Raw genomic sequence first — 24185 nt, forward strand, 5'->3', positions numbered from 1 at the left:
TGGGCTGCTAATTGAAAGGTGAGCAGTTTGGGACCATCAGAGGATGAGGCGTTCTACTCCTGAAAAAAACCAACACATTCTTAGAAACCCACTGAGGGCACTTCCACCCTGTCCTTTAGGGTTGCTCGTACAGCCAAGTACTAGTTGTTATCCATTTAAAATAATACTGTGATCCAGATAAATATTGATATGCAAAGATGCTTTTGATATATTACCAAATGGGAGGAATAAGCAGGTAATAACATAAATGAACAGTAAGTCCCTTAGAAAAAGGTTGTATAATGTGCTAATGTGCACACCCACACAGAAACTATTCTTGAAGGATCGGAGTCTGAGCAACAGTAGTCCTTTTTTATGTTCCCCCCCCCCCTCTTTTTAAAAGGAAAACACTTGTTTGTCTTCAACATTGAGATAGTATGCATTTTGAAAAGTTTTTTCTTTATTATGATTTTAGCAAAGGGTAAGTGATATTGATCTACATCTTGGTTTGTTTTTTAAGCTAAGGTTACTGAGCACTCTGAATTGCCTTAAGTTAGGAAAAGTTCTCAGAGAAATCGAATAGGGCATATTAGTGATTTGTGATGAATCCTGGAGCTTGAAATATACTGGTTTGTATTTTTCATGTAAAACATTCTTTGGGGGAACACATTTCCATAATTTTTTGAAGCAAAGATGAATGCTTAAACTTACTCTGCCTTTCCTAAGGGACTTGTACCTATGGAGTTTATAATGATAAATAATTTGACAAAGATTGACATTCTGTGCTCAGAATTTTGTATCACTAAGACTTTTTAAATAAATGTTCAGTAGGTAAGTGATATTTTCTTTGTTAATTCTTAGCATACTCTTTCAAGTGTTTACAGAACTGGTTTCATTATCGAGCATACACTGTTTGCAGTATTAGTAAAGTTGTATTAATTCAGCTTAATGGCTCATTAATGCCATTTAGCTATTTCATTGCCTCTTTGGCTTAATGTTAGGAAAGTGTGTGTGTGTGTGTGTGTGTGTGTGTGTGTATGTGTACACGCTCATGCTAGTGACATTGTAGTTTTTTCTAACTTTTCATTGTGAATTGGGCGAAAGTTTATAGAGATCAGTTTTCCATTCAGCAATTCATACACATTTTGTTCCATGTCATTGATTGCAATCGCTATAATATAACCATTTATCCCATTTCCTCCATTTGCTTCTTGTGTTCATTCCTCCTCTCCTCACCCTTTTGAGTTTTGTCCTTGGATAAATGATGCCCTTTTGATCTCTAACGGTTGGGGTTTGTTTTGTTTTTTTGAAGTCAAGGCAACATTTATTGGATTATCTGGAAATTACACTATCTAAAGCCTAAGTGGTGGTTATTTTGCAAGGATAGAATTTCTTTTAAGGCCTATAGTTAAGTTTTAGTTCAGAAACATGTCATAATTGACGGGGCAATTTGGAGAGAATGGCCTGGTGTTAGGGGCTGTTATTCATAATGATACATCGGTACCTCACCCTCTAGTCAGGTTCTATCACTGTTGCTGTGGCAGGACCCAGCCACTTTCTTCAGCTGCTCTGCAGATCACCTGTTTGGCTGTGCCTGGGCCAGATAGGGAAGAGTGGGGATTGGGGGTGGACCATATCCCACCCCTTGTCCTTCTCAGACTGTATTCTGAATGATGGCTGCAATACCTTGGTCACCTCTAATGCAAGCTGATCCAGTAGTGTATTTCCCACCTTGTTGCCTTAATTGATTAAAATAGTTGATTAAGGTGTGCTTCTCAGGGAGGGGAAAAAAAAGAGGACCTGATGCAAGGGGCTTAAGTGGAGAGCAAATGCTTTGAGAATGATTGGGGCAGTGAATGTATGGATGTGCTTTATACAATTGATTTATGTATATGTATGAACTGTGATAAGAGTTGGATGAGCCCCAATAAATTGTTTAAAAAAAAAAAGGTGTCCTTCTCTCCCTAGTGCCATAGTGGTTATGCATTGGGCTGTGATCTGCATGGTCAGATGCAGTTGAAACCACCAGCTGCTCCATAAGAGAAAGACTTTCTACTCGAGTTACAATCTCAGGAACCAACAGGGGCAGTCTACCTTGTCCTTTAGGGTTGCTATGAGTCAGAGTAGACTCAATGGCAATACCTTCCTGTGTTATTGTTCCCCGTATAGATAGATGTCTATTGTTTCCCTGAAAACTGAGCCATGGTGAGAAAGGTAATTTTTATTTGACTAAATATAATTTATCTTTTTTCTAGTTCTTTTTTATTATGGATTAGATAGGGTGTGGTTAACATTTCAGACTCTCAACTCTGCATTCATCAGTTCAAACTTTCTCCTGTATTCTCTCCAACCCCCTCTCCTGTTTTCTTTTCTCCCTCCTGTGGACTTCCGTCCTTCTTTACACCCAAGGCGATACCTGTCAACCTTCTAGTCTGTTGGTTCAAATTCCCGCCTTTTTCCTCCCTCCTTTGGGAGCCTCTAAAGTTTGTTCCCTTTTAATTCACCTAAAAATGTTTTATTGTGAGAAGCAACAAAGCCCACATGGAAGAAGCACACCAGCCGGTGTGATCATGAGGTGTTGATGGCATCAGGTATCAGATATCAAAAGACCCAGAACAAAATTATACTCAAGGTGAACAGGGTGGGGGGCATGGAGTGGAGACCCAGTGCCCATCTGTAGACAATTGGACACCCCCTCACAGAGGGGTCACAGGGAAGAGATGAGCAGCAAGTCAGGGTGCAGTATAGCACCAAATGAAACACACAACTTTCCTCTAGTTTCTTGGTCCTTCCTTCCCCCCACTATCATGACCTCAATTCTACCTTACAAATCAGATTCGACCAGAGCATGCACACTGCTACAGACAAGAGCCCACAACACAGGGAATCCAGGAGAGATAAACCCCTCAGGGCCAACAAGGAGAGTACAGATCACAGGAGGATTAGGGGTGGGTGGGGGTTGAAAGGGGGAATCATTCACAAGTATCAACCCAAAACCCCCTCCCAGGTGACGAACAACAGAAAAGTGGGTGAGGGGCGGCCGAGGACAATGTAAGATATGAAAATAATAATATGTAACTTATCAAGGGTTCGTGAGGGAGGGAGGGGGAAGAAAGGGGTAGCTGATATCAGGAGCTCAAGTGGGGAGAGAATGCTTTGAAAATGATGATGGCAACAAAATGTACAAAGGTGCTTGACATAATGGATGGATGGATGGATTGTGATAAGAGATGTAAGAGCCCCCAGTATAAGTATTTGATTAAAAAATGTTTTATTGACCACTTAAATGAAAAGAAAATGTGCTTAATGGTTTGAAGAACCTCAGAGAAGTGAATCAGTTGCTTACCAGTTGGAGTTTTTATGTGACTGTCATAGTGTAGCTGCTCCTGGTGGTGCAAATGGGCTGTGCTCAACTGCTACATAAAGAGCTGGTGGTTTGAACCATGCAGCCAGGCAGCAAAGACAGTCGTGGCACTGGGCTTCTGTAAAGACTACAACTAAAGAAGCCTTCTGGAACACATGGGGTCAATGTGAGTTGAAATTGACTTGACAGCAATGGGCTTAGTTTTAGCTTTGGCTGATCACTGTATAAAAGGTTGAACGTTTAAAAATGACATTTTAAAAAACAAACCCCCTCCAAAAAAATACCACTGCCATCGTTGATTTTAACTCATAGCAACCCTATATAATGTTTCCTGGGTTGTAAATCTTTATGGAGCAGAAAGCCTTATGTTTTTCCCCAAGGAGCTGCTGATGATTCAGACTGCAGACCCTGAGATTAGCAGTCCGATGTTACCAGGGTTCCTTGCATACACACCGTATATGGAAAAAAAATGAAGAGTGCATGGATGACCTAAAGTAAAAGAACTAAAACCATAAAACTGCTAGAGAAAAATATGAGGGTAAAGTTTCAAGAACTTGTGTTAGATGGTAGATTCTTAGATGTGCCAATACAAAACTTCTGTGTATCAAAGGCAAAGAGACAACTTACAGAATGTGAGAAATATCTGGTAACAAATATATATGCCAATAGTCTAATTAGAACATACAATGTCATCTGTTCAACAAAAAAAGACACCTCAATTAAAAAGAGCAAACATCTTGAATAGATATTTCTCTTAAAAATGGCAAATAAGCACATGAAATATGTTCATTAGTCACTAGAGCAATAAACAAATCAAAACCATCATGAGATGCCATTTCACACCCAGTTGGGTAACTGTAAAGGAGCCCTGGTAGTATGGGGGGTTAGGTATTGAGATGCAAACAGAAAGTCAGTGGTTCACATCCACTAGGTACTCTGTGGGAGAAAGATAAAATTGTTTGCTCCTGTAAAGATTGACAGCCTCAGAAACTCAATATAGGATTGCTATTTTACTCCGTTTGATGCCGGTAGATTTTTTTCCCCCTTAGGATGGCTCTAAGGAACACTGGTTGCACAGTAGGTTAAGCATTAGTCTGCTAACCAAAAGGTTGGCGGTTCAAGGCTGCTATCCGTTCTGAGGGAGAAAGATGAAGTTGGCTGCTCCCTTAAAGATTGACAGCCTTGGAAACCAGTTATAGGATCTCTATGAGTCAGAATCAGCTCCATGGCTAAGGGATTAACATTTGGGTGTGGGTTTGTGTTTGTTTTGTGTTGTTTTCATTTAATGATGCTATTCTTAGTATGTAGCCCTGGTGGCCCAGTGTTTAAAGAACTCTGCTGGTAACAGGAAGGTCAGCAGTTCCAATCCACCAGTTGCTCCTCTGGAGAAAGATGTAACAGATGGCCTCCGTAAAGATTTACAGCTTTGGAAACCCTGTAGAGCAGGCAGTTCTATTCTGTCCTGAAGGTCACTATGAATAGAAATCTCCATAGCAGTGAGTTTTTTGGGAGTTTACTTCTTCATGTTTTTATCACAAAATAACTTAAAATATGGAGTCATTTGATTCTTCATTGTTTTAATAGTCACACTTGTAAAAACGTCCATCCTGGTTCTATAAAATTAAGTAGCTTTGAGGGAATGGTTAGCCATAAACCATAGGGAATGTATATACTTCATAATATTAATTTCTGTATATAAGCATACTGTAAAAAAAACATACTGTAGTCTTTGTACACCGTGATCAATGTTGGATACCAAAGAAAGCCCTCAAAACATGAAAACCAGCAGCCTTACTCTTACTTGGTCTAAGTAGCTGTGTGGAAATAAATAGCCTCATGAAAATAATATTGATAAACTCCACATGTCAGTGGTAAATACCACACATTCCTTCTAAAGTGCAGGCAGTATTCCTAGAATAACTCATTAAAGAATACCTAAAATTTTGTAGAAAAAAAATTGTGCATGTTGTCCTGTTGGAAAAAACCAAACAGACTTAATTTCGATATGTTTTATGTCCAAAGTAGCACATTGAAAGAGTATAAAAATACCCATCTCTCTCTCTCTCTCTCTCTCTCTCTCTCTCTCTCTCACACACACACACACACACACACACACACAACCATAGTCAGTGAAATGAGCTGTCCTTTAAAACATACAGAATGGACAAACACCAGTGTGAATGACTGTCACAGAATTTCACAATTGAGTGCCATAGTATCAGTGCTTCATAACATGAAGCCAATTGGTTGGATTTCTTCGAAATTTGAGGGAAAATACATTTCAGAAAGCTGCTTCCTTATGGCCACTAAGTAAAATAAAACATTGAGAGAAAATAATCTGACTTCACGTGAAAGATACACAAGTATAGTTAAAGAACAGCCAACATGAAGTCCAATAAACAACCATTCACATTGTTCTGAAAATGTACTCTTAGCTCCAGTTTTCCCTATCAAGAGCACATGATTTCGTTAGCGATTGGCCCTTTGTTTTAGAAGTAATCACTGCCTACAGTATACTGACAATTACCAACCTGTGATCTAAATAACACTTTAAAAGCTTTATTGAGATGTAATTCACATACCATAAAATTCATTTAAAGTGTGCAATTCTCTATTCTTTAGTATATTCCCCGAGTTGTGCAACCATGGCCACAATCAAATTTTAGAACCTTTTTTTCCTGAGTTTCCACTATTTATTGTGCGTACACTGTAAGCAAAGCAAACATTTTCCTGTCGGCTATCCCAGGGGCAATCTGCTGTGGGCTCCTCAGTACAGAAAAAAGACATCCTGGGAGGGTAGCATAAGGAATTCTGATCCCACCCTCAAAAACTGAGAACATCCATCAGATACAGTCTAGTCCGGGGAAGACAGCTATAAACACTGTGTTGGGGGAGAGGGGAGGGGGGCAGAGAATCCGTCTCCTCCTGCACCCACTAGGAGTTCTGTGCCCACCCTGGTCTTACAGAGACCCTAGTGGTTTCTGTTCCATGTACCCCAGGTTTCATAGTATTTGGTCAGGGCCTTAAAAGCAGCCCACACACTACTTTGAAATCTAGAAAATAACTGATTCAGTTAAATAACAGCCCCAAGGGAGAACTGGTCTGGTGGGTAAGTGCCACTTAGAGTCCCAGCATGCTCTCTGCCCACAGCCAATGAAACCTGAGCTCCTCTGTGCTGGGCTCCCACCAAAGCAGCCACCCTCTAAATACACCTCGACCAGAGTTCTGCAACCAAGGTCAGTCAGTGGGCATCTGATAGGGCCCTCGGCCAGCCCAGCTCAGGTGATGTGTCCACTTGTAGATCTATACACCATACAGTCACTTCTCGTCCTTTAGGGGTAAGGCATAGACTCCCAACTTGACCGTCAGGGGAGCACTCATAAATCCACCGCCATGCCTGGCAGAAACTGGCGCGGAGCTGGGGCCTCAGAATGGTGCCTCAGCTGCCTCCCTGAGCTGAGGCGCAGGCCGCCATGCTGGTGTGGCTGGGTAGCTGCTTTCTGCTGCCAACACTTCTGTGAGGCGGCCAGGGGAGGAGACAATTCCCAACACCTGGCTCACTAGGTGCTAGGAGGACAAGACTTGCTCAGCTGACCAGCAGCTTCAGCGCAGGCAAGAGGGTCAGTCAGCTTGTCCGCTCAGAGGGCTTTGGTGAGGGCTGCCACTCTGGCATCAAGCGGCCAGTGACAGGATCCAACAGGTGAAAGGAGATAAGGGAGCAACTGCTACAGGAGAACATGGGGGAGCCAGAGAAGCTGGAGACAGGCTGCAGGAAGGGCCCAAATGAGGCAAAATGGGGAGAGGGTGTGAAGTTACCCTATAGTCTTTCCAAATGATTCTTCCTGTCAATTCATGGAATCCCAGGGCAGGCATAATTCATTCATCCAGTGGGCTCTATGCGAATGTCTCAGCAAACGGCCTTCAGAGGAACGGCATGCACCTGGTCGGCACCAAGAGGGAGAGGCGAGGGCGGAAGGAAGCAGAAAGAACAGCACCTCCTGTGCTCTTCTGAGCAGCAAGGGGAGCCGGCCTCTGGCAGAGGGCCCGCCCCCGCAGCCTACCTGCCCGCAGCAGGGCCTGGACTTTATCTATCTAGACACACGGATGTAGGGGACTCTGTTCGAGCCTTCGAGTTCAGTCTCCGTGCAGCCCGGTCAGGGGAACCATGTGGGGGACGTAGGGTCTGGCGCTCCTGGCTACGCGTTCACGCTACTCCTTGGGGATCTCAAACATGCAGAGGCGCTTGTACTTCTGCTGCTGCTCGGGGCGCAAGTGGATGCCAGGCATGCTGCCAACAGCCTTCCGCACCTCTTGAAACTTGGTCTTGAGGGCATTCAGGTCCTGGTGGATGTCAGGGCTGTCCTTGTCTATGCATTTGATGATGTTGGGAACCAAAGGTAGAAAGGAGTAGTTCTCCTTCACGCACGCAGGCCACTGTGGTCTCGGTGAGAGCGGCGGCTGAGGTGTCGGTAACGCCCAGCGGCCACACCGACTGAGGCCATGGCGCTGCTCGAGGTTCGGCCTCCACCCGCAGGGGCCAGCGGCTCAGCCCCTAGAACCTTTTTATTACCCCCCAAAAGAAGCCCAGTATCCATTTGCCATCACTTTTTATTTCCCCTCCTCCCCTGGCTCTCCGCAACGACGAGTCTTCTTGCTGCCTCTTACTGTTGTAATAGTATTTTAAGCTTGCAATGTTACTGTTCTCATGCCTATTACAAATCATTCGCATCAGATGTTTAAAACCAACTCGGGGACCCTATAGGACAGAGTAGCCCCCCCCCCCCCCCCGTAGGGTTTCCTAGGCTGTAATCTTTATGGGAGCAGATCGCCAAGTCTTTCTTCTGGATGTGTTCTAACTACCAACCTACTAGTTTGCAGCTAAACTCTTGACTACTTCACCACCAGGGTGCGCCTTTGTTCAGCACTTGCAACCCTCTTAAACGGAGCCACATTTACATGTCTTGTGGCATCATGGTTGAGAAAACATTCCAATGCTGGTTTCATAGTGTTATGATTGTTACATCTTCTAAGAGTCTTTAGTCTGAAACATGTGTTTCAAATTTTTGCCTTGTTCTACTTAAACTGTTGCTAGTTGCCATTTGCTGCCCTGTGTGTGCAGAACAGAACTGCTCCACAGGGATTTTTAAGACCGACTTCACAGAAGCAGATTGGCAGTCCCATCTTCAGGCACCTCTGGGCGGGTTTGAACTGCTAACCATTTGGCTAGAGGTTGAGCGCTCAACCATTTACACTACCCAGGGACTCCATGCTCCAATTGCTAGGGGTGGCAAACTCAATTAACAAGAATAAAACCATTCTGTTTAAACTCAAAACTAAGTTGGTTCTACTTGTGTTAACGATTCCAGCTTTTTGGTAGCTTTAGGAATATTTTGTGGCACTACATTATCTTCAGGAATAATGCCACCTTTATCATTGTCTTCATCATTCCTCTCGCAAAATTTGGCGTAGAGTGCCAAGAAGGCTATTAGGAGTAGATTGCTGGAAGCTGCCAGCTCTGACCATTCCTAATAGCATCCTCTCCGTTTGCTGGCCTTACTGTTGTTAGGAGGCTGTGGCTATGGGGGTTGTAGCCACCATGGCTTTTACTGGATCAACACTCTTCCCTGCAGCTTCTACGCTGTTAACTCTTAAAACTTCATTGTTAACAGCTATTAGTCCTGGACCCGGAATGAGACCTGCAAGGAGCCAGGATATGAAGACACCTGGGACCTCCTCTGAGGCATATAGTGAGCCCCTTAGGCTAAAAACCGCCCAGTGATAACATCCTAAGGATTTTTATTTCCTTTAAAAAAAAGATGAAGCCTAATATGTGTTCCTGGAAGAATATCCACAACTAAAGTAGAGGACACAGGTTCTGAAGTTAAGTAAATCAGTAACTGGATGTGACTTTATTTTACTTATTTATTTAATAATTTTATTGGGGGCTCTTACAGTTCTTATAACAATCCATACATTCGTTGTGTCGAGCACATTTGTATATATGTTGTCATCATCCTTTTCAAAACATTTTCTTTCTACTTGAGCCCTAGGTATCAGCTCATTTTTTTCTTCCCTCTCCCAACCTCATGAACCCTTGATAAATTATAAATTATTCTTATTTTCATAACTTAAGCCATCCACTGTCACCCTTCACCCATGTTTCTATTGTTTGTCACCCTGGGTGGGGGTATATATCGATCATTGCAATTGGCTCCCCTTTTCTTCCTCCCCCCCACCTTCCCCTTATCCTCATGGTATCTCTACTCCCATTACTGTTCCTGAGCGATTTATCTGTCCTGGATTCCATGTGTCAAGAGCTCTTATCTGTACCAGTATACATGCTCTGGTTTAACCAGATTTGTAAAGTAGAACTGGGCTCATGATAGTCGGGGGGGGGGGGCATTAAAGAACTAGCGGAAACTTGTATGTTTCATCAGTGCTATACTGCGTGCTGGATGGCTCATCCCTTCCTTGTGACCCTTCTCTTTTTTTGACATCTTTTTTTTATTAAACGTATTATTAGGGGCTCATACAACTCATCACAATCCATACATATATATACATCAATTGTATAAAGCACATCTGTACATTCTTTGCCCTAATCGTTTTCAAAGCATTTGCTCTCCACTTAAGCCCTTTGCATCAGGTCCTCTTTTTTTTTGCCCTCCCTCCCTGTTCCCCCCTCCCTCATGAGCCCTTGATAATTTGTAGATTATTATTTTGTCATATCTTGCCCTGTCCGGTGTCTCCCTTCACCCCCTTCTCTGTTGTCCGGCAAATGGGCTTTGGGTCTCCAATCTGCACTTCCCCCTTCTTTCACTATGGTATTTTTTTTTTTTTGGATGATGCCTTACCCCTGGTCCCTTTGGCACCTCATGATCGCACAGGCTGGTGTGCTTCTTCCATGTGGGCTTTGTTGCTTCTGAGCTAGATGGCCGCTTGTTCACCTTCAAGCCTTTAAGACCCCAGACACTATCTCTTTTGATAGCCAGGCACCATCAGCTTTCTTCTCCATATTTGCTTATGCACCCGTTTGTCCTTGGCGATCGTATCATGGAAGTGTGCAGCCAATGATATGATTTTTTGTTCTTTGATGCCTGATAACTGATCCCTTCGGGACCACGTGATCACACAGGCTGGTGTGTTCTTCCATGTGGGCTTTGTTGCTTCTGAGCTAGATGGCCGCTTGTTTATCTTCAAGCCTTTAAGACCCCAGACACTATCACTCTTGATAACCGGGCACCATCAGCTTTCTTCACCACATTTGCTGTTCACTCGCTTTGGCTTCAGCAGTTGTGTTGGGAGGGTGAGCATCGTAGAGTGCCAATTGAATAGAAGAAAGTATTCATGCATCGAGGGAGTGCTTGAGTAGAGGCCCCATGTCCTTCTGCCACCTTAATACTAAACCTATAAATATAGACACATAGATCTATTTCCCCATCCTCATATGTATATTTGCATGTACATGTCTTTGTCTAGACCTCTATAAATGCCCGTTGCCTCCTAGCTCTTTCCTCCATCTCCCTTGACTTTCCTCCTGCCCCACTATCATGCTCCGTCCCCACCTGGGTTACAGCTATACCTCTTCTTTACATAACCTTACCCTTAATCATTCCCTACCAGGCCTGCCACTCCCCCCTCACCACCAATTTGGCTTGTGACCCTTCTTGAGGAGATGTCCAGTTATCTGTAGATGGGCTTTGGGTCTCTACTCTGCCCCTCCCCCACTCACTTATTCACATCCATATGATTCTTTGTTTTGGGTCTTCTGATACCTAATGCTGTCGATACCTCGTGTGCTTTTCCATTTGGGCTTTGTTGCTTCCCAACTAGATGGCCGCTTGTTTTTTATCTGCATCCCTTTAAGACCCTGGATGCTATATCTTTTGACAGCTGGGCACCATCGGCATTCTTTACCACATTTGCTTATGCACCCATTTTGTCTTCAGTGATTGTGTTAAGAAGGTGTGTATCACAGAATGCCAGGTTATTAGAAGAAAGTGTTACTGTGTTGAGGGAGTACTTGAGTAGAGGCCCAATGTGACTTTATTTTAAGGTTGATACAACATAATACTTTATATAGTTTAAACATCTTCTGTGATAGCATGTCTGTACCAAAAACATAGTTGCTGGCTGCTGTCATATAAAAGTCCCAAGTAATGGTTTGGCTGTTGAAACAGCCTTATGATAATTAGCATTATTTATTGGTAGCAAATCTCAATGTATTTCTGCATAGCCTACTAAATGTTAATGTTAGATGCCTTACAAACATGGTACTCAATACCTTTGAGTCAATTCTGACTCATAGTGACCCTCTAGGACAGGATAGGACTGCCCCTGTGAGTTTTTAAGGGTGTACCTCCCTATAGGAGTAGAAAGCCCCATCTTTCTCCCATGTAGTGGCTGGTGGTTTTGAACTGCCCAACTTATAACCACTATGCCACCAGGGCTTCTCTATGAACATGTTATATTAATCCATAAAACTAAAAATTTCCAAGTTTTGTTCTTTCAAAAGCAAAAGATGCTGAACTTTAGCTCTGAATTGTACTTCACCTCCAGGATGCCCCGATAAACTGCTACTTATACAGTTTTGCCTGACTGTGATGAGGGGTGAACATGTAAGATGTTCCTCCAGGGGCAGTTGCTGGGGTTTCTACTGAGCTCCACTGTTGTACTTCTGCCCTCACACTCAAGGATCAGCCTGGCAGAGCAAGACAAATGTATGGACTCCCTCCCTCTGAGCTTTGGCCCCACGGAATAAGGCAAGGAGGACACCCACTCCATTATCTTCTCACTTGGGTGTCCTCCCCCTTGTCTGAGCATCTGACAAAGGCAAGCAGCACTAACTTGAGAGATTTTAAGTGAAAATAACCATTTGGAGGGAAAGATAACCCGTGTTCCCAGCATCTTAACTTTTTTTTTCATTTATTAAAGATTACCTTCTGAGTTTTATATATGTTAGGTAACTTTAATACTAAAAAACTGGGGGAAAGAAACGTGTGTACATATATCAGATAGGTGTCTGTTTGTCTCCCCTCCTGTACCTTATAATGTGATAACTAAATTTGTTGTGGCTCCCCTTATATAGTTGACTGACTAAACACATATATATTTTTAATCCCTTACAACATTTCACTTTCTTGAAATCTTCCAGCCCTTTCACATAAGCATGCACCAATTGCTTACTGGGTTTTTTTTTCTAGCAATGCTAGCTTCTATCTAAAACCCCGTTCAAACTCACTGCCATCAAGTAGATTCCAACTCCTAGCAACTCTACAGGACAGGATAGAACTGCCCTGTGGGTTTCTGAGACGAACTTTATTTAAAATTGTTTTATTAGGGGTTCATACAACTCTTATCACAATCCATACATACATCAATTGTGTAAAGCACATTGGTGCATTCATTGCCCTCATCATTCTCAAAACATTTGCTCTCCACCTAAGCCCCTGCCATGAGCTCCTCATTTCCCCCCACCCTCCCCGCTCTCTCCTCCCTCATGAACCCTTGATAATTAATAAATTATTTTGTCATATCTTGCCCTGTCCGATGTCTCCCTTTACCCACTTTTCTGTTGTCTGCCCCCCCCCCGGGAGGAGGTCACATGTAGATCCTTGTAACTGGTTCCCCCTTTCCAACCCACTCTCTCAGTATCGCCACTCACACCACTGGTCCTGAAGGGATCATCTGCCCTGGATTCCCTGCGTTTCTAGTTCCTATCTGTACCAATGTACATCTTCTGGTCTATCCAGACTTGCAAGGTAGAATTGGGATCATGATAGTGGGGGTGGGGGGAGGAACTAGAGGAACTAGAGGAAAGTTGTATGTTTCATTGTTCGTACATTGCACCCTGACTGGCTCGTCTCCTCCCTGAGGCCCTTCTGTAAGGGGATGTCTAGTGGCCTACAAATGAGCTTTGGGTCTCTACTCTGCACTCTCCCCCTTGTTCACTGTGATAAGATTTTTTGTTCTGATAAGGCCGATACCTGATCCCTTCAACACCTTGTGATCGCACCGGCTGTTGTGCTTCTTCCATGTGGGCTTTGTTGCTTCTCAGCTAGATGGTCACTTGTTTACCTTCAAGCCTTTAAAAACCCCAGACGCGATATCTTTTGATAGCCAGGCACCATCAGCTTTTTTCACCACATTTGCTTATTCACCCGCTTTGTCTTCAGTAGTTGTATCGGGAAGGTGTGTATCATAGAATGCCAATTTAATAGAAGAAAGTATACTTGCATTGAGGGAGTACTTGAGTGGAGACCCAATGAGGCAAACTTTTTATGGGAGCAGAAAAGCCTCCTTTTTCTCCCAAGGAGCAGCTGGTAGTTTCAAACTGCCGACCTTGCAGCTCACTTCAAGATTCCAAACCACTTGGTCCCATTATATCGAAATTTTGTCTTTCTCCCCACCTTTTGCTTAGCAAAGACTGAATATATTTTCACAAATAAGCCTTCCGTTATCTTGACATACTTTAGGGCTTTTCTTATCTAAAGACTGTTTAATCCCTTTTCCACAATCTTCATACTCTGTGTTCTTCTGAATTCACAGTTCCTAGCCTCTCTACAGTATCATCTTTACATCTTCTTTTCCCCTAGGTCTTGATTTCTTCTTCTTAAACCTCTCACAATCCTTTCCTTTGGCAGAGTCTTCTAACTCCTAGGTGTCTGTCCTTTGTCAGTAATTTTTCTCCCTTTCACTCTTCATCCCTTTGGAAATTCAGTTTTCTCACTCATCTCATGATCAAGCCAATGCCTGATAATGTACCATATATACTCCAGTATAAGCCAACCTGAATATCAGCTGAGCCACCTAATTTTACCACAAACTGCATTAAAAATGTGCTGAGAATCTCAGCTTATACATGAATATATACAGTATATGTAGTGTTGAGTTGAGTGCTTCTGAATAAATATCTGCTTTTCAAACCTTGAAATAAAAACTATTAGTATGAAATAAATCCCGAGAAAATTAGTTCTCCACTTGAAAGCTTCAAATAGAGACTCTCCTGCTGGGGTTGAATGATGGGTTTTTTATTTAATATGATCTGAAATGAGGTGACTACTTGAACCACATAAAATAGCCTCTATTTTGAAATGATGGAAATAGATCTTTGATCTAACACTTGTATCTATTTGGATTGACCTGAGAAATAAAAATTACCCCCTTGGGGAAGGTCATTTTCATGTTTTGATTTATATTTACCAGTACTTCTACAAGCTTAGGTTAGGCTTGGAAATGATTTGATAATCTAGTTTTGCCTTGTCTGTGCCAAACTCCCTTCCAGTAGTGGGATAACTTGTATGCTTGACGTATTAAACCACCCAACCCCAGTATATTTTGTACCATTTTTGATTATTGTAAAGTTCATCTTTTTGGATTAAAATCTGATTAGAATGATATGCACTTGACTTCTAGTCTACCTGCAAACGAAACAGAAATCAAATCTTTTTTCTATGAGGTAGCCTGTTAAATCTCCAAAGAAGATGTTTTATCCTCGCTATCATCCCAAATATTTTTTCCATTTTGGGATAAGTATCTTCAGCTTTTCCAGCTATTCTTTATGATATAATTTTAATATGACATAATTTTCATCACTCCAGCGCTCTCTAAAGACATTATACTTTGTTAATGTCCCTTCTAAAATGTGTTTGGAATGTAAAATAATTTTTTAATACATAGGTGAATTAGATCTCGATATTGCATATCTGGGCAATAATGTAGCCTGAAATTACTGTAAGGTGTTTTTGTTTTTTTCTTTATGGTAAGTTTTTTTAACAGCCATTTAGTGTTGGTTCATAATAAATTTGTAATTAAATAAACCCTAAGGTTTTAATCTGGAGGTTTGCCTTCATTTGACTCCCTTCTCAACTAAGTCTACATCTCCCTTTTATTGTGCAATTGTGTTTTTAACAAGACAGTACGATTTTGCATTTAACTCTCAAATTTTATCTTACAAGTTTTAACTTATTGTCAAGACTTGGTTTTTTTTTTAATCTTTATTTTGCCAGTCGGATTCCACAAAAGGTCTTAAAAACTAGTGTCAGAATGGCTTTAGCCATCTTAAAAAATATGAGTATCACTAAATTAAATGCTAGGGAAACAGTCTTTCAAAAATGCTATGTGAAGCTCATTTCTTGAGGTACACATGAATTGTTGGTTATTAGGTGCTGTCAGATCTGTTCCAACTCACAGCAATCGTATAAATTAACAAAAGACTGTGCGGTCCGGTGCCATCTTCAGTCATTGCTGTGTTTGAGCCCATTGTCCCAGCCACTGTATCAATCCAACTCGCTACGGGTCTCCTATTTTTCCCACTAACCCTGTACTTTACCAAACATGATGTCCTTCTCCAAGGACTGATTCCCATTGTTAACATGTTCAAAGTACATTCGGAAAAGTCTCTCCACTCTTGCTTCTAAGGAGCATTCTGGCTATACTTCTTCCAAGACAGATGTTGGTTCTTCTGGCAGTCTATGATATACGTAACATCCTTCAACACTATAATTGAGAGACATCAATTTTTTCTTCCTCTTCCTAATTCAATATACAGCTTTTGCATGATTATGATTATGAGATAATTGAAAATATTGCGGCCTTAGAGGTTGGCTATTTGAGGTCAAAAGGACAGCATTTATCTAAGTACAAAGTTGAAAAAGGGTTAGGAAAGGAAGAATGGAAAACTAAGGAAGAAGTGGGGTAAGTGAGCTTCATAGTGGAGGTTCCAATCAGTGAGATGAAACAAAAAGAAGGGAAATAAGATACCAAGGCTTGAGGCAGGTGAACCTTACTTTGCTTCAGAGAGAACTTTTCCAGTAGACTTGCCCAGTGGAATATATGTCCTTTGATTTCTTGACTACTTCTTCCATGGACATTGATTTTGGATTCACATTGAATGAAATCCTGGACAACTTCATTCTTTTCTCCATTTATTGCTCTTGGTTCAGTTATGAGGTTATTGGTTTTCTTTTTCTTAATAGTTTTATTAGCACTTCACTTGTCATACAATTCAGTAATTCAGTCATGAAGAAAAGTTGTACAATTATCACTGCATTGGTTTTCTTTATGTTGAGTTGTAGTCCATATTGAAGGCTGCAGTCTTTGATCTAGGTACGTGAATTAATACCACTAGAATTGATATGGCCTGCAAACTGAAATTCAATGTGAGCCTGCAGAAGAGGAGCCTTGTCTTGAGCGTTAGTGGAAGAGAGACGATATTCTAAGATACATTGTGCCAACATCATGCCAAAAGAGCTGGCTAGTTTTGCCTTGAAGTCAGTTAATGTACAGTTGAAGTAGAGACAGAGTCTTAATATTGTGTGTTTAATGAGCTTGTATTAGTACTGGATGAAATTTTTTTAAATTGGGAGTGAATACATATATCAAATCATGCCATAGTTCAGTCACATCAAGCACTATTGTACAATTGTTGTCACAGTCTCAAAACATTCTTTTCCTTCTTAGACTCCTTGAAATTGGCTCCCTTTTATGCCCCACCACTGCTACGACTGCTGAACCCTTCCCTCCCCGAGTCCCAACCCTTATTCTACTTGCTGACCCTATAGCTTCATCCACTAGGCAAAAATCTTGAGAACCAAAGTGTGCTTTATAGCTAGGGTGACCATGTGCTCTGATTTTCTTGGAGAAGCCCTAATTTAGGCCCATTTTCCAAGTGTAAGTGTTGATATGTTTCAGTTTCCAACGTGTCCAGCTTTGGAAGATAAGTTCTCTGGTAACTTCTCATAACTCAGCCAGTTCCTTTTAGTGTATTATGTAGGTTACATATGACAGAGTTACAATTTGGCATCTTTGATGAGACTGTAACAGTTTTACTCCTTAGTTTGGATAACAAACTTTTTTCTAATCCTTTTATTGGGGGCTCGTACAATTCTTATCACATCCATTGTGTCAAGCATATTTATACATTTGTTGCCATCATCATTCTCAAAACATTTGTTTCTACTTGAGCCCTTGATATCAGCTCCTCATTTTCCCTCTCCCTCCTGCTCCCCCTCCCTCATGAACCCTTGATAATTTATAAATTAGTATTATTTTGTCATATCTTACACTGTCCCTTCACCCACTTTTCTGTTGTCCACCCCCCAGGGAGGAGGTTATATGTAGATCCTTGTAATCGGTTCCCCCTTCTGCCCCACCTTCCCTCTACTGTCCAGGTATCGCCACTCTCACCACTGGTCCTGAAGGGGTCATCTGTCCTGGATTCCCTGTGTTTCCAGTTCTTATCTGTACCAATGTACATCCTCTGGTCTAGCCAGACAAACTTTTTTGACTATAGGAAACTGATAGAAAAAGTAACTACAATTAAAATCTATATATGCTTGAGCTTTTTCTTGAGCCACCCTCTAGAGGGCAGTAATAGTATATGCGTATGTATGTGTATGGGGAAGGGGGCCCTTCTAAAAGTTCATGGAAAACATGGAATGAAAAATAATGGAAATTTTCTTTTTTTTAATAATGGAATTTTTCCACAAACGTTTTGAAGCACTCTCAGATCTTAAATGATTAAATTTCCAACTATAACCCAAAAGACTGGCCCTTATTTATACATGAAAAATAAAGATATTTAATGGTCTTATAAAACACATTGAACCAACATTGTGAATAAAACATTTTTGCTAAGCAAAAAAGTAAAGAAATAATAAAAATTAATTCATTAACATTTGAAACAGTTGGGGGTTTTTAGTTATAAAAACTAGACTTTGATGCTTTGAATATACAATGATCCATTATAAAAATTATGCAGAGACTCTTTAAGAATGTGTATAGTTTATACTTTCATGTTTTTCCTAATGGTTTTACATGGTTAATCATTATAATATATTCTGTATCACATAGCTTCCATATTTATGTAAAATAGGCCCTTGAAAAGTAATAGCCCTTTCCTACCCCTGAGCATTGCTTTCCATAGAAAGGAGGAAATGCTAGTTTTGACTTTATAACTTTAATCACATACTAATGTAGAACTTTACAATTGGAGATTGTATAGTTATGTTTGTGTCTTCAGTAAAGACGCTGCCAGCTCCTCATACCAAGCATATTGTGTGTGTTTCACATTTTGTCATTCCTAATGTAATGTTCTCTTCTTTGAAAAGGTGAACGGGTCCTAATTTCAAGAGAAGATGACTTTTAACAGTGTTGAAGGCTCTAAAACGCTGGCACCTGCAGATATCAATAAAGATGAAGAATACGTAGACGAGTTCAATAGATTAAAAACCTTTGCCAGTTTTCCAAGCAGTAGTCCTGTTTCCGCCTCAACGCTGGCACGAGCTGGCTTTCTCTACACTGGTGAACGAGACACCGTGCGGTGCTTTAGTTGTCATGCAGCAGTAGACAGATGGCAATACGGTGACTCCGCCATTGGAAGACACAGGAAAGCATCCCCCAATTGCAGGTTTATCAATGGCTTTCATTTTGAAAATAAGGCTGCGCAACCTACAAATTCCGGTGTCCAAAATGGACTGTGCAACTTTGAACATTATGCAAGAAACAGAAATCACTTGGTTTTCGACAGGCCTTCCGAGACCCATGCAGACTATCTCTTGAGAACTGGACAAGTTGTAGATATGTCTGACACCATGTACCCAAGGAACCCTGAGATGTGTAGCGAAGAAGCAAGGTTAAATTCATTTCAGAACTGGCCAGAGTACGCCCACCTAACCCCAAGAGAGCTAGCCAGTGCCGGGCTCTACTACACAGGTATCGATGATCAAGTGCAGTGCTTTTGTTGTGGCGGGAAACTGAAAAATTGGGAACCTTGTGATCGGGCCTGGTCAGAACACAAGCGACACTTTCCTCATTGCTTCTTTGTGCTGGGCCGGAGTGTTAATGCGCGAAGTGAATCTGATGTCTTGAGTTCTGATCGGAATTTCCCCAATTCAACAAATCCTCCAAGAAATCCAGCCATGGCGGATTATGAAGTACGGATCCTGACTTTTGGGACATGGATATACTCAGTTAACAAGGAGCAGCTTGCAAGAGCTGGATTTTATGCTTTAGGTAAACTTTGTTATAAAACCAAGCTAATAAATAACTTTCAAGCTATCCCAGGGACCCAGAAAAGCGAAATAAATGCCTTTAGTTCCCTGAGCTGGTCAATATTTAAGTGTGGTGTGGCGTGTTAATTTCTATCTGTTTTAGTCTCTGACTCCTTATGTTAATCTTTTATGTAACCACTGAATATATGTGAACGGATACCATATTGTGAGTCACTTTGCTCTTTATGAAATTATTTTGAGGAGAGGGCTAATGGTTGGGGCAAGAGATAGTCAACATGCCCAAGAAGAGAATGGGAGCCCCCTGTCTTTATTACACACATTTTCCCTAGAAGAGTTTAGTTGACTGGTATTGAAATTGTACATAGTACTGTGCGTTTGAAATCAGTCTGGTTGCTTCAAATGAGTGCTTTTCAAATTGACTACTGTAAACATGTCATGATGGGTCTGGTAGCTTCCAGGGGTATTAAAAAATGTATACCATGATATATCTGACTAATTTAGTTTGAGGTCAAACAGTGCCCAAGCACAAAATAGCAGTTATTTCAGTATTTTATTGGTACAGCATCACATAGCCACCGTGAAGCTTTATTTAATGCCATATAACTATAACCTTAGAAGAACTTGTCACTTCATTATGCTGAACTTTATGGTTATGCATATTTGGAACATCCTTGTTTTAGTTTTCTAGCAGTGACAGCCCAAATGACCAATGTGAAAAACATGTATCAATAATCGTTTGTAACATGAAATGGCCTGTTGTCTTTTAACTGCCTGAAAATGAGCTAGTGACTTTACTGAGCTTTCCGCCTCAAATGATCAAGCTATTATTTTTTGTACCTATTATTTTGAAGGGAATTTGAATGCCATCTCGCGCACCACGAGATTGTCACATTCCTTAGATAGGCTTTGTTTTTAGGTGCTCAGAGACATTGCACAATTGCATGTATTTGTCCTTGTTTTCTTAGGCGAGGGTGATAAAGTGAAGTGCTTTCATTGTGGGGGAGGGCTCACCGATTGGAAGCCCAATGAAGACCCTTGGGAACAGCATGCTAAGTGGTATCCAGGGTAAGGTCTTTACATGTCTATTCAGTAACAGGCAAATTGGACAAGCTGCAGTGGGAAGATGTGATTTACTTTTCACCTCAATTATTTTTGCCTTCATTTTAGCTTGAAAGTCACGCAAGTTTGTAAAAACGGGGTCACTTACTTTATATCTATTTGAAAAACCACCCAAGCCTGCTATGGTGACCGAAACATTTATTGTCTGTGTAGCATAGCTGTGCCATCGAGATGATTCCATTTCTAAACACCAACGACAGAAATGTGTGCTGCTTTTGTTGTTGGGCGCAGGCTTCTTCGGAATGGGCATGGAAGAACCGTGTTATCAAAGAGGTTCTTTGACCTGTTCACATCCTAGGAAACATGGTAGCTCATTGATTGAAAGGCACACAGTGGTTAGCAATTTAAAATCTTTGAAATCAGGACACATCTTGCATTTGATGGTGTGTCATAATTTAATTGGCAACAGTTTGAGGTGATAAACAAGATACTCATGCTTCTTTAAATCAGTGACATCTAAGAATGTGGGCGTAGCCTAAATGTCTTATTGCCATCTTGTTTCTGCAAAGTACAGTACAGCTTAAAACCATAGTACCCCAGTAAAATGATTTTTTAAAAAATGCAAAGTGAAGATGGAAAAGAAAAGGAAAAGCGATCTTAGCCTGTTAAACAGCCTTAAGAGGAAAAGTTGGAAAGAATTCCTTTTAAATATACACTTGGTTAATCCTCTAAGTAAAATCTGTTAAGAAGATTAAGTATTTAAAACTTGTCTATAATGTCAAGGCACTAACTTAAAATAGCTTGCATTAGCCTAAATAGAGTAACAAAGGGAATATGTCTTTTTAACCTTAAATTGATAGTTGGACAGAAATTAGGTAACATTTTTATTTTGTGGTTCCTTAGAAATACGAAAAACAAATGAACAGAATTAAGATAATGGAGATTATCCATGCTTACGTTTTACCTGCTACTGAAGTTTAACCTCCTTTTTAATTGTTTAGGTGTAAATATCTGTTAGAAGAGAAGGGGCATGAATATATAAACAATATTCATTTAAATCATTCACCTGAAGAGTCTCGGGTAAGTCACAGACTGTAATATATGTGTTTTCAAATTGGATGTATTTTGTTGTGTAGTAAAGTGCACAGTCTAATATTTTAAGGTAACATGCAGGGAGCTATAAAGGAGAAAGCTTGAGGGCCTGTACTTCTTACCTTGCAGCATATTTATTCAGAGAGCATCAGGATAGACTGATTTCAGTATCACTGTAGGCAAAAACAGGACCGTGAACATTAGTACATGCTGAGTGAAAGACAAAGCCACTCTTTAAATGCTAACAATTATTATTGTAAAAATTGTTAATATGGTTTATATTGTATTTAGATAGCTCTTTGTATTATAAAACTAATGTATTTTGCAACTAATAAGGATTTAGATTATCATAAGAAATGTGACATTTTAAAAAAAGAAATGTGACATTTTAGTCAATCTTACTGTGCAACTAATCAATTTGAAAGTGGAAAAAAATATGGACTGGAAGAACTTACATACTCGGCCCTGTTTTGTTGGATGCAGACAAGTCAGTTGTGACTCATGGCAATCCTAGAAGACCGGGTAGAACGCCCTATAGGGTTTCCTCGGCTGACCTTTTCGGGAGATCACCAGGTCCTGTCTGGTGAAGAGCTGCCAGTCAGTGCCAACTGCAGACCTTTTGATTAGCAGCCAAGTGCGGAACCATCACACCACCCAAGCTCCTGGCTTGGTCTCTTAGCCTTCTGCAATTAGACTTTCGCGCACAGTGTTTTGTATTCATAAATGGTTTTAAGCCTTTTGCAGACAGTATTTACAATCTCAAAAGTATATCTAAATTGATAGTTTAAACTGGAGTGGCCAAGGCATCTGTACTCTGTCGAAAGAGCTTGGAAAAGGGAGACCAGAGCTGTCACTATTGCTCTGCCATTAACGATATCAGCTTGATCAAGTCATTGACTCTGCCAGGGTCTCAACTTTTTGTCTGCCAAGTGAGGGGAATTGGATTAGATGCTCTTGTAATGTCCTTCTAGCTCCATCAGGCCATGCCTCTTGTGAACATTGATAAGTTGAATTGGAATAAAGGTGATTTATAATTTCCTATGTCATTTTCAAACTGAATTAATTGCCTTCTATGAAAAAGAATTCTAACGTATAATTCATACTTTTCTTTTAGGCAAGAACTACTGAAAAAGAACCATCACTAGCTGAAAGAATTGGTAAATACCCTTATTAAAATAAATAATTTTTATGTCACTGCCTATTTATACTAGTTGTTTATGGAGTGGAAAGATAGATCTGGTCTTTCAAAGTCACCACAGTATGTCTCTGTGGGATAAATGTAAATTTAAATCAATGGTTTGTGTGTTTTGAGCCGTTGGACAGCTCGTTTTCCCAGGTTCAGGAGAAACTCTCAGACTACCCATCATTATTTCTTTTAAAAGCACAGAACCAAGGATTAAGTGTATGTTTGTCCCTAGAGCTCCTTAGTAAGCCTGGATTATGATCAGCCCTAACCAACCTACTTCTGTATCTCAGATCATCTTTGCCTTGCTTATCTCCCATGACCTCATGGAAGAGGGAGAGGGAGAGGTTTGTAATCACAAAGATTGAATATGCACTCATTATAAATAGCTTTTTTAATGAGGGCCAGAAAAAGGTACTTTATAAGCAAAGCTACTGCCAGTAGCCTTACTCTTCAAACGAAGAAACTCACACTTGAGATGCGACATCTAAAATCTTTAATAGAACCAGAACAGTAACCGACTCCGATGTCATAGATCAGATCTCATTCTCAAAGTAGGGATCATGTTTCAAGAGCAGTTGTAAGTTTCCATTTAGAATAGATCTGGCGATTTCCTGCTCTCTCTACTTAGGTGCCTTTGAGTCAGTTTCAACTCAGCGACCCTACGGCCCATGCACAACAGAGAAACACTCCCTGGTCCTGTGCCATCCTCATCATTGTTCTTATGCTTGAGCCCATTGTTGCAGCCACTGTGTTAATGGATCTTGTTGAGGGCCTGCCTCAAGTTTGATGTCCTTTTATGGGGACTGGTCTCTCCTGAGGACATGTCCATAGTACTTTAGACAAAGTCTTGCCCTCCTTGCCTCTAAGCATTCTGACTGAACTTCTTCCAAGATAGATTTGTTTGTTCTTTTGAGAGTCTGCAGTATTTTCAGTATTCTTTGCAAACACCAAGGTTGAAATGCATCCATTCTTTCATTTTCCTTATTCAATGTCCAACTTTCACATGCCTATGAGGCAAAATTGAAAATACCATGGCTTGGGTCAGGCATACCTCCGTCCTCAAAGCAACCTCCATTCTTTTATGGTTTATTATGGTTTCCCCCAAAATCATTTTATAAGATATAATCCAGACATCATACCATTATTACATGGTTCAGTCATATCAAGCAGTATGGTATAACCGTTACAACAACCAGTTTCAAAACATGTCCTTCCTTGTAGTCATTGATATCGGCTTCCCATTATCCCCTCCTTACTATGCCATACCCCCTCCCCAATAACCCTTATTCTAGTTATTATCTCTGTAGAGTCACCCAACCTGGGTTTCATGTACCAAAAAAACCGATATATTAGCATGAGTCAAGAATGCTAACAACAAACAATAACACAATACAGCAGAGATAAGCCCCATTTGGGGGGGAGGGCATAAACAGAAAATAATAAAAACCAGATCAAGCACAAAGTGTATCCAAAGATTTCAAATGACAAGGTT

The 24185-nt window shown here is 40.9% G+C and overlaps 1 protein-coding gene and 1 pseudogene across 4 annotated transcripts in view; one reads left to right on the forward strand and one right to left on the reverse strand.

The window, feature by feature from the left end:
* Positions 1 to 24185, forward strand: part of XIAP (X-linked inhibitor of apoptosis) — a 53266-nt gene that overhangs the window by 15489 nt on the left and 13592 nt on the right. For all 4 annotated transcript variants that reach the window (XM_075538141.1, XM_075538143.1, XM_075538140.1 and 1 more), the window contains 4 exons: positions 18454 to 19357; positions 20322 to 20421; positions 21417 to 21495; positions 22622 to 22664. In XM_075538141.1, the coding sequence (XP_075394256.1) occupies positions 18481 to 19357; positions 20322 to 20421; positions 21417 to 21495; positions 22622 to 22664 (1099 nt within the window). In that variant the 5' untranslated portion in view covers positions 18454 to 18480. The remainder of the gene's footprint in view (positions 1 to 18453; positions 19358 to 20321; positions 20422 to 21416; positions 21496 to 22621; positions 22665 to 24185) is intronic.
* LOC142433742 (partitioning defective 6 homolog beta-like) lies at positions 7553 to 15732 on the reverse strand (annotated as a pseudogene).

This window comes from Tenrec ecaudatus, chromosome X (genome assembly GCF_050624435.1).
Source record: "Tenrec ecaudatus isolate mTenEca1 chromosome X, mTenEca1.hap1, whole genome shotgun sequence".
In the NCBI taxonomy this organism is placed as follows: domain Eukaryota; kingdom Metazoa; phylum Chordata; class Mammalia; order Afrosoricida; family Tenrecidae; genus Tenrec; species Tenrec ecaudatus.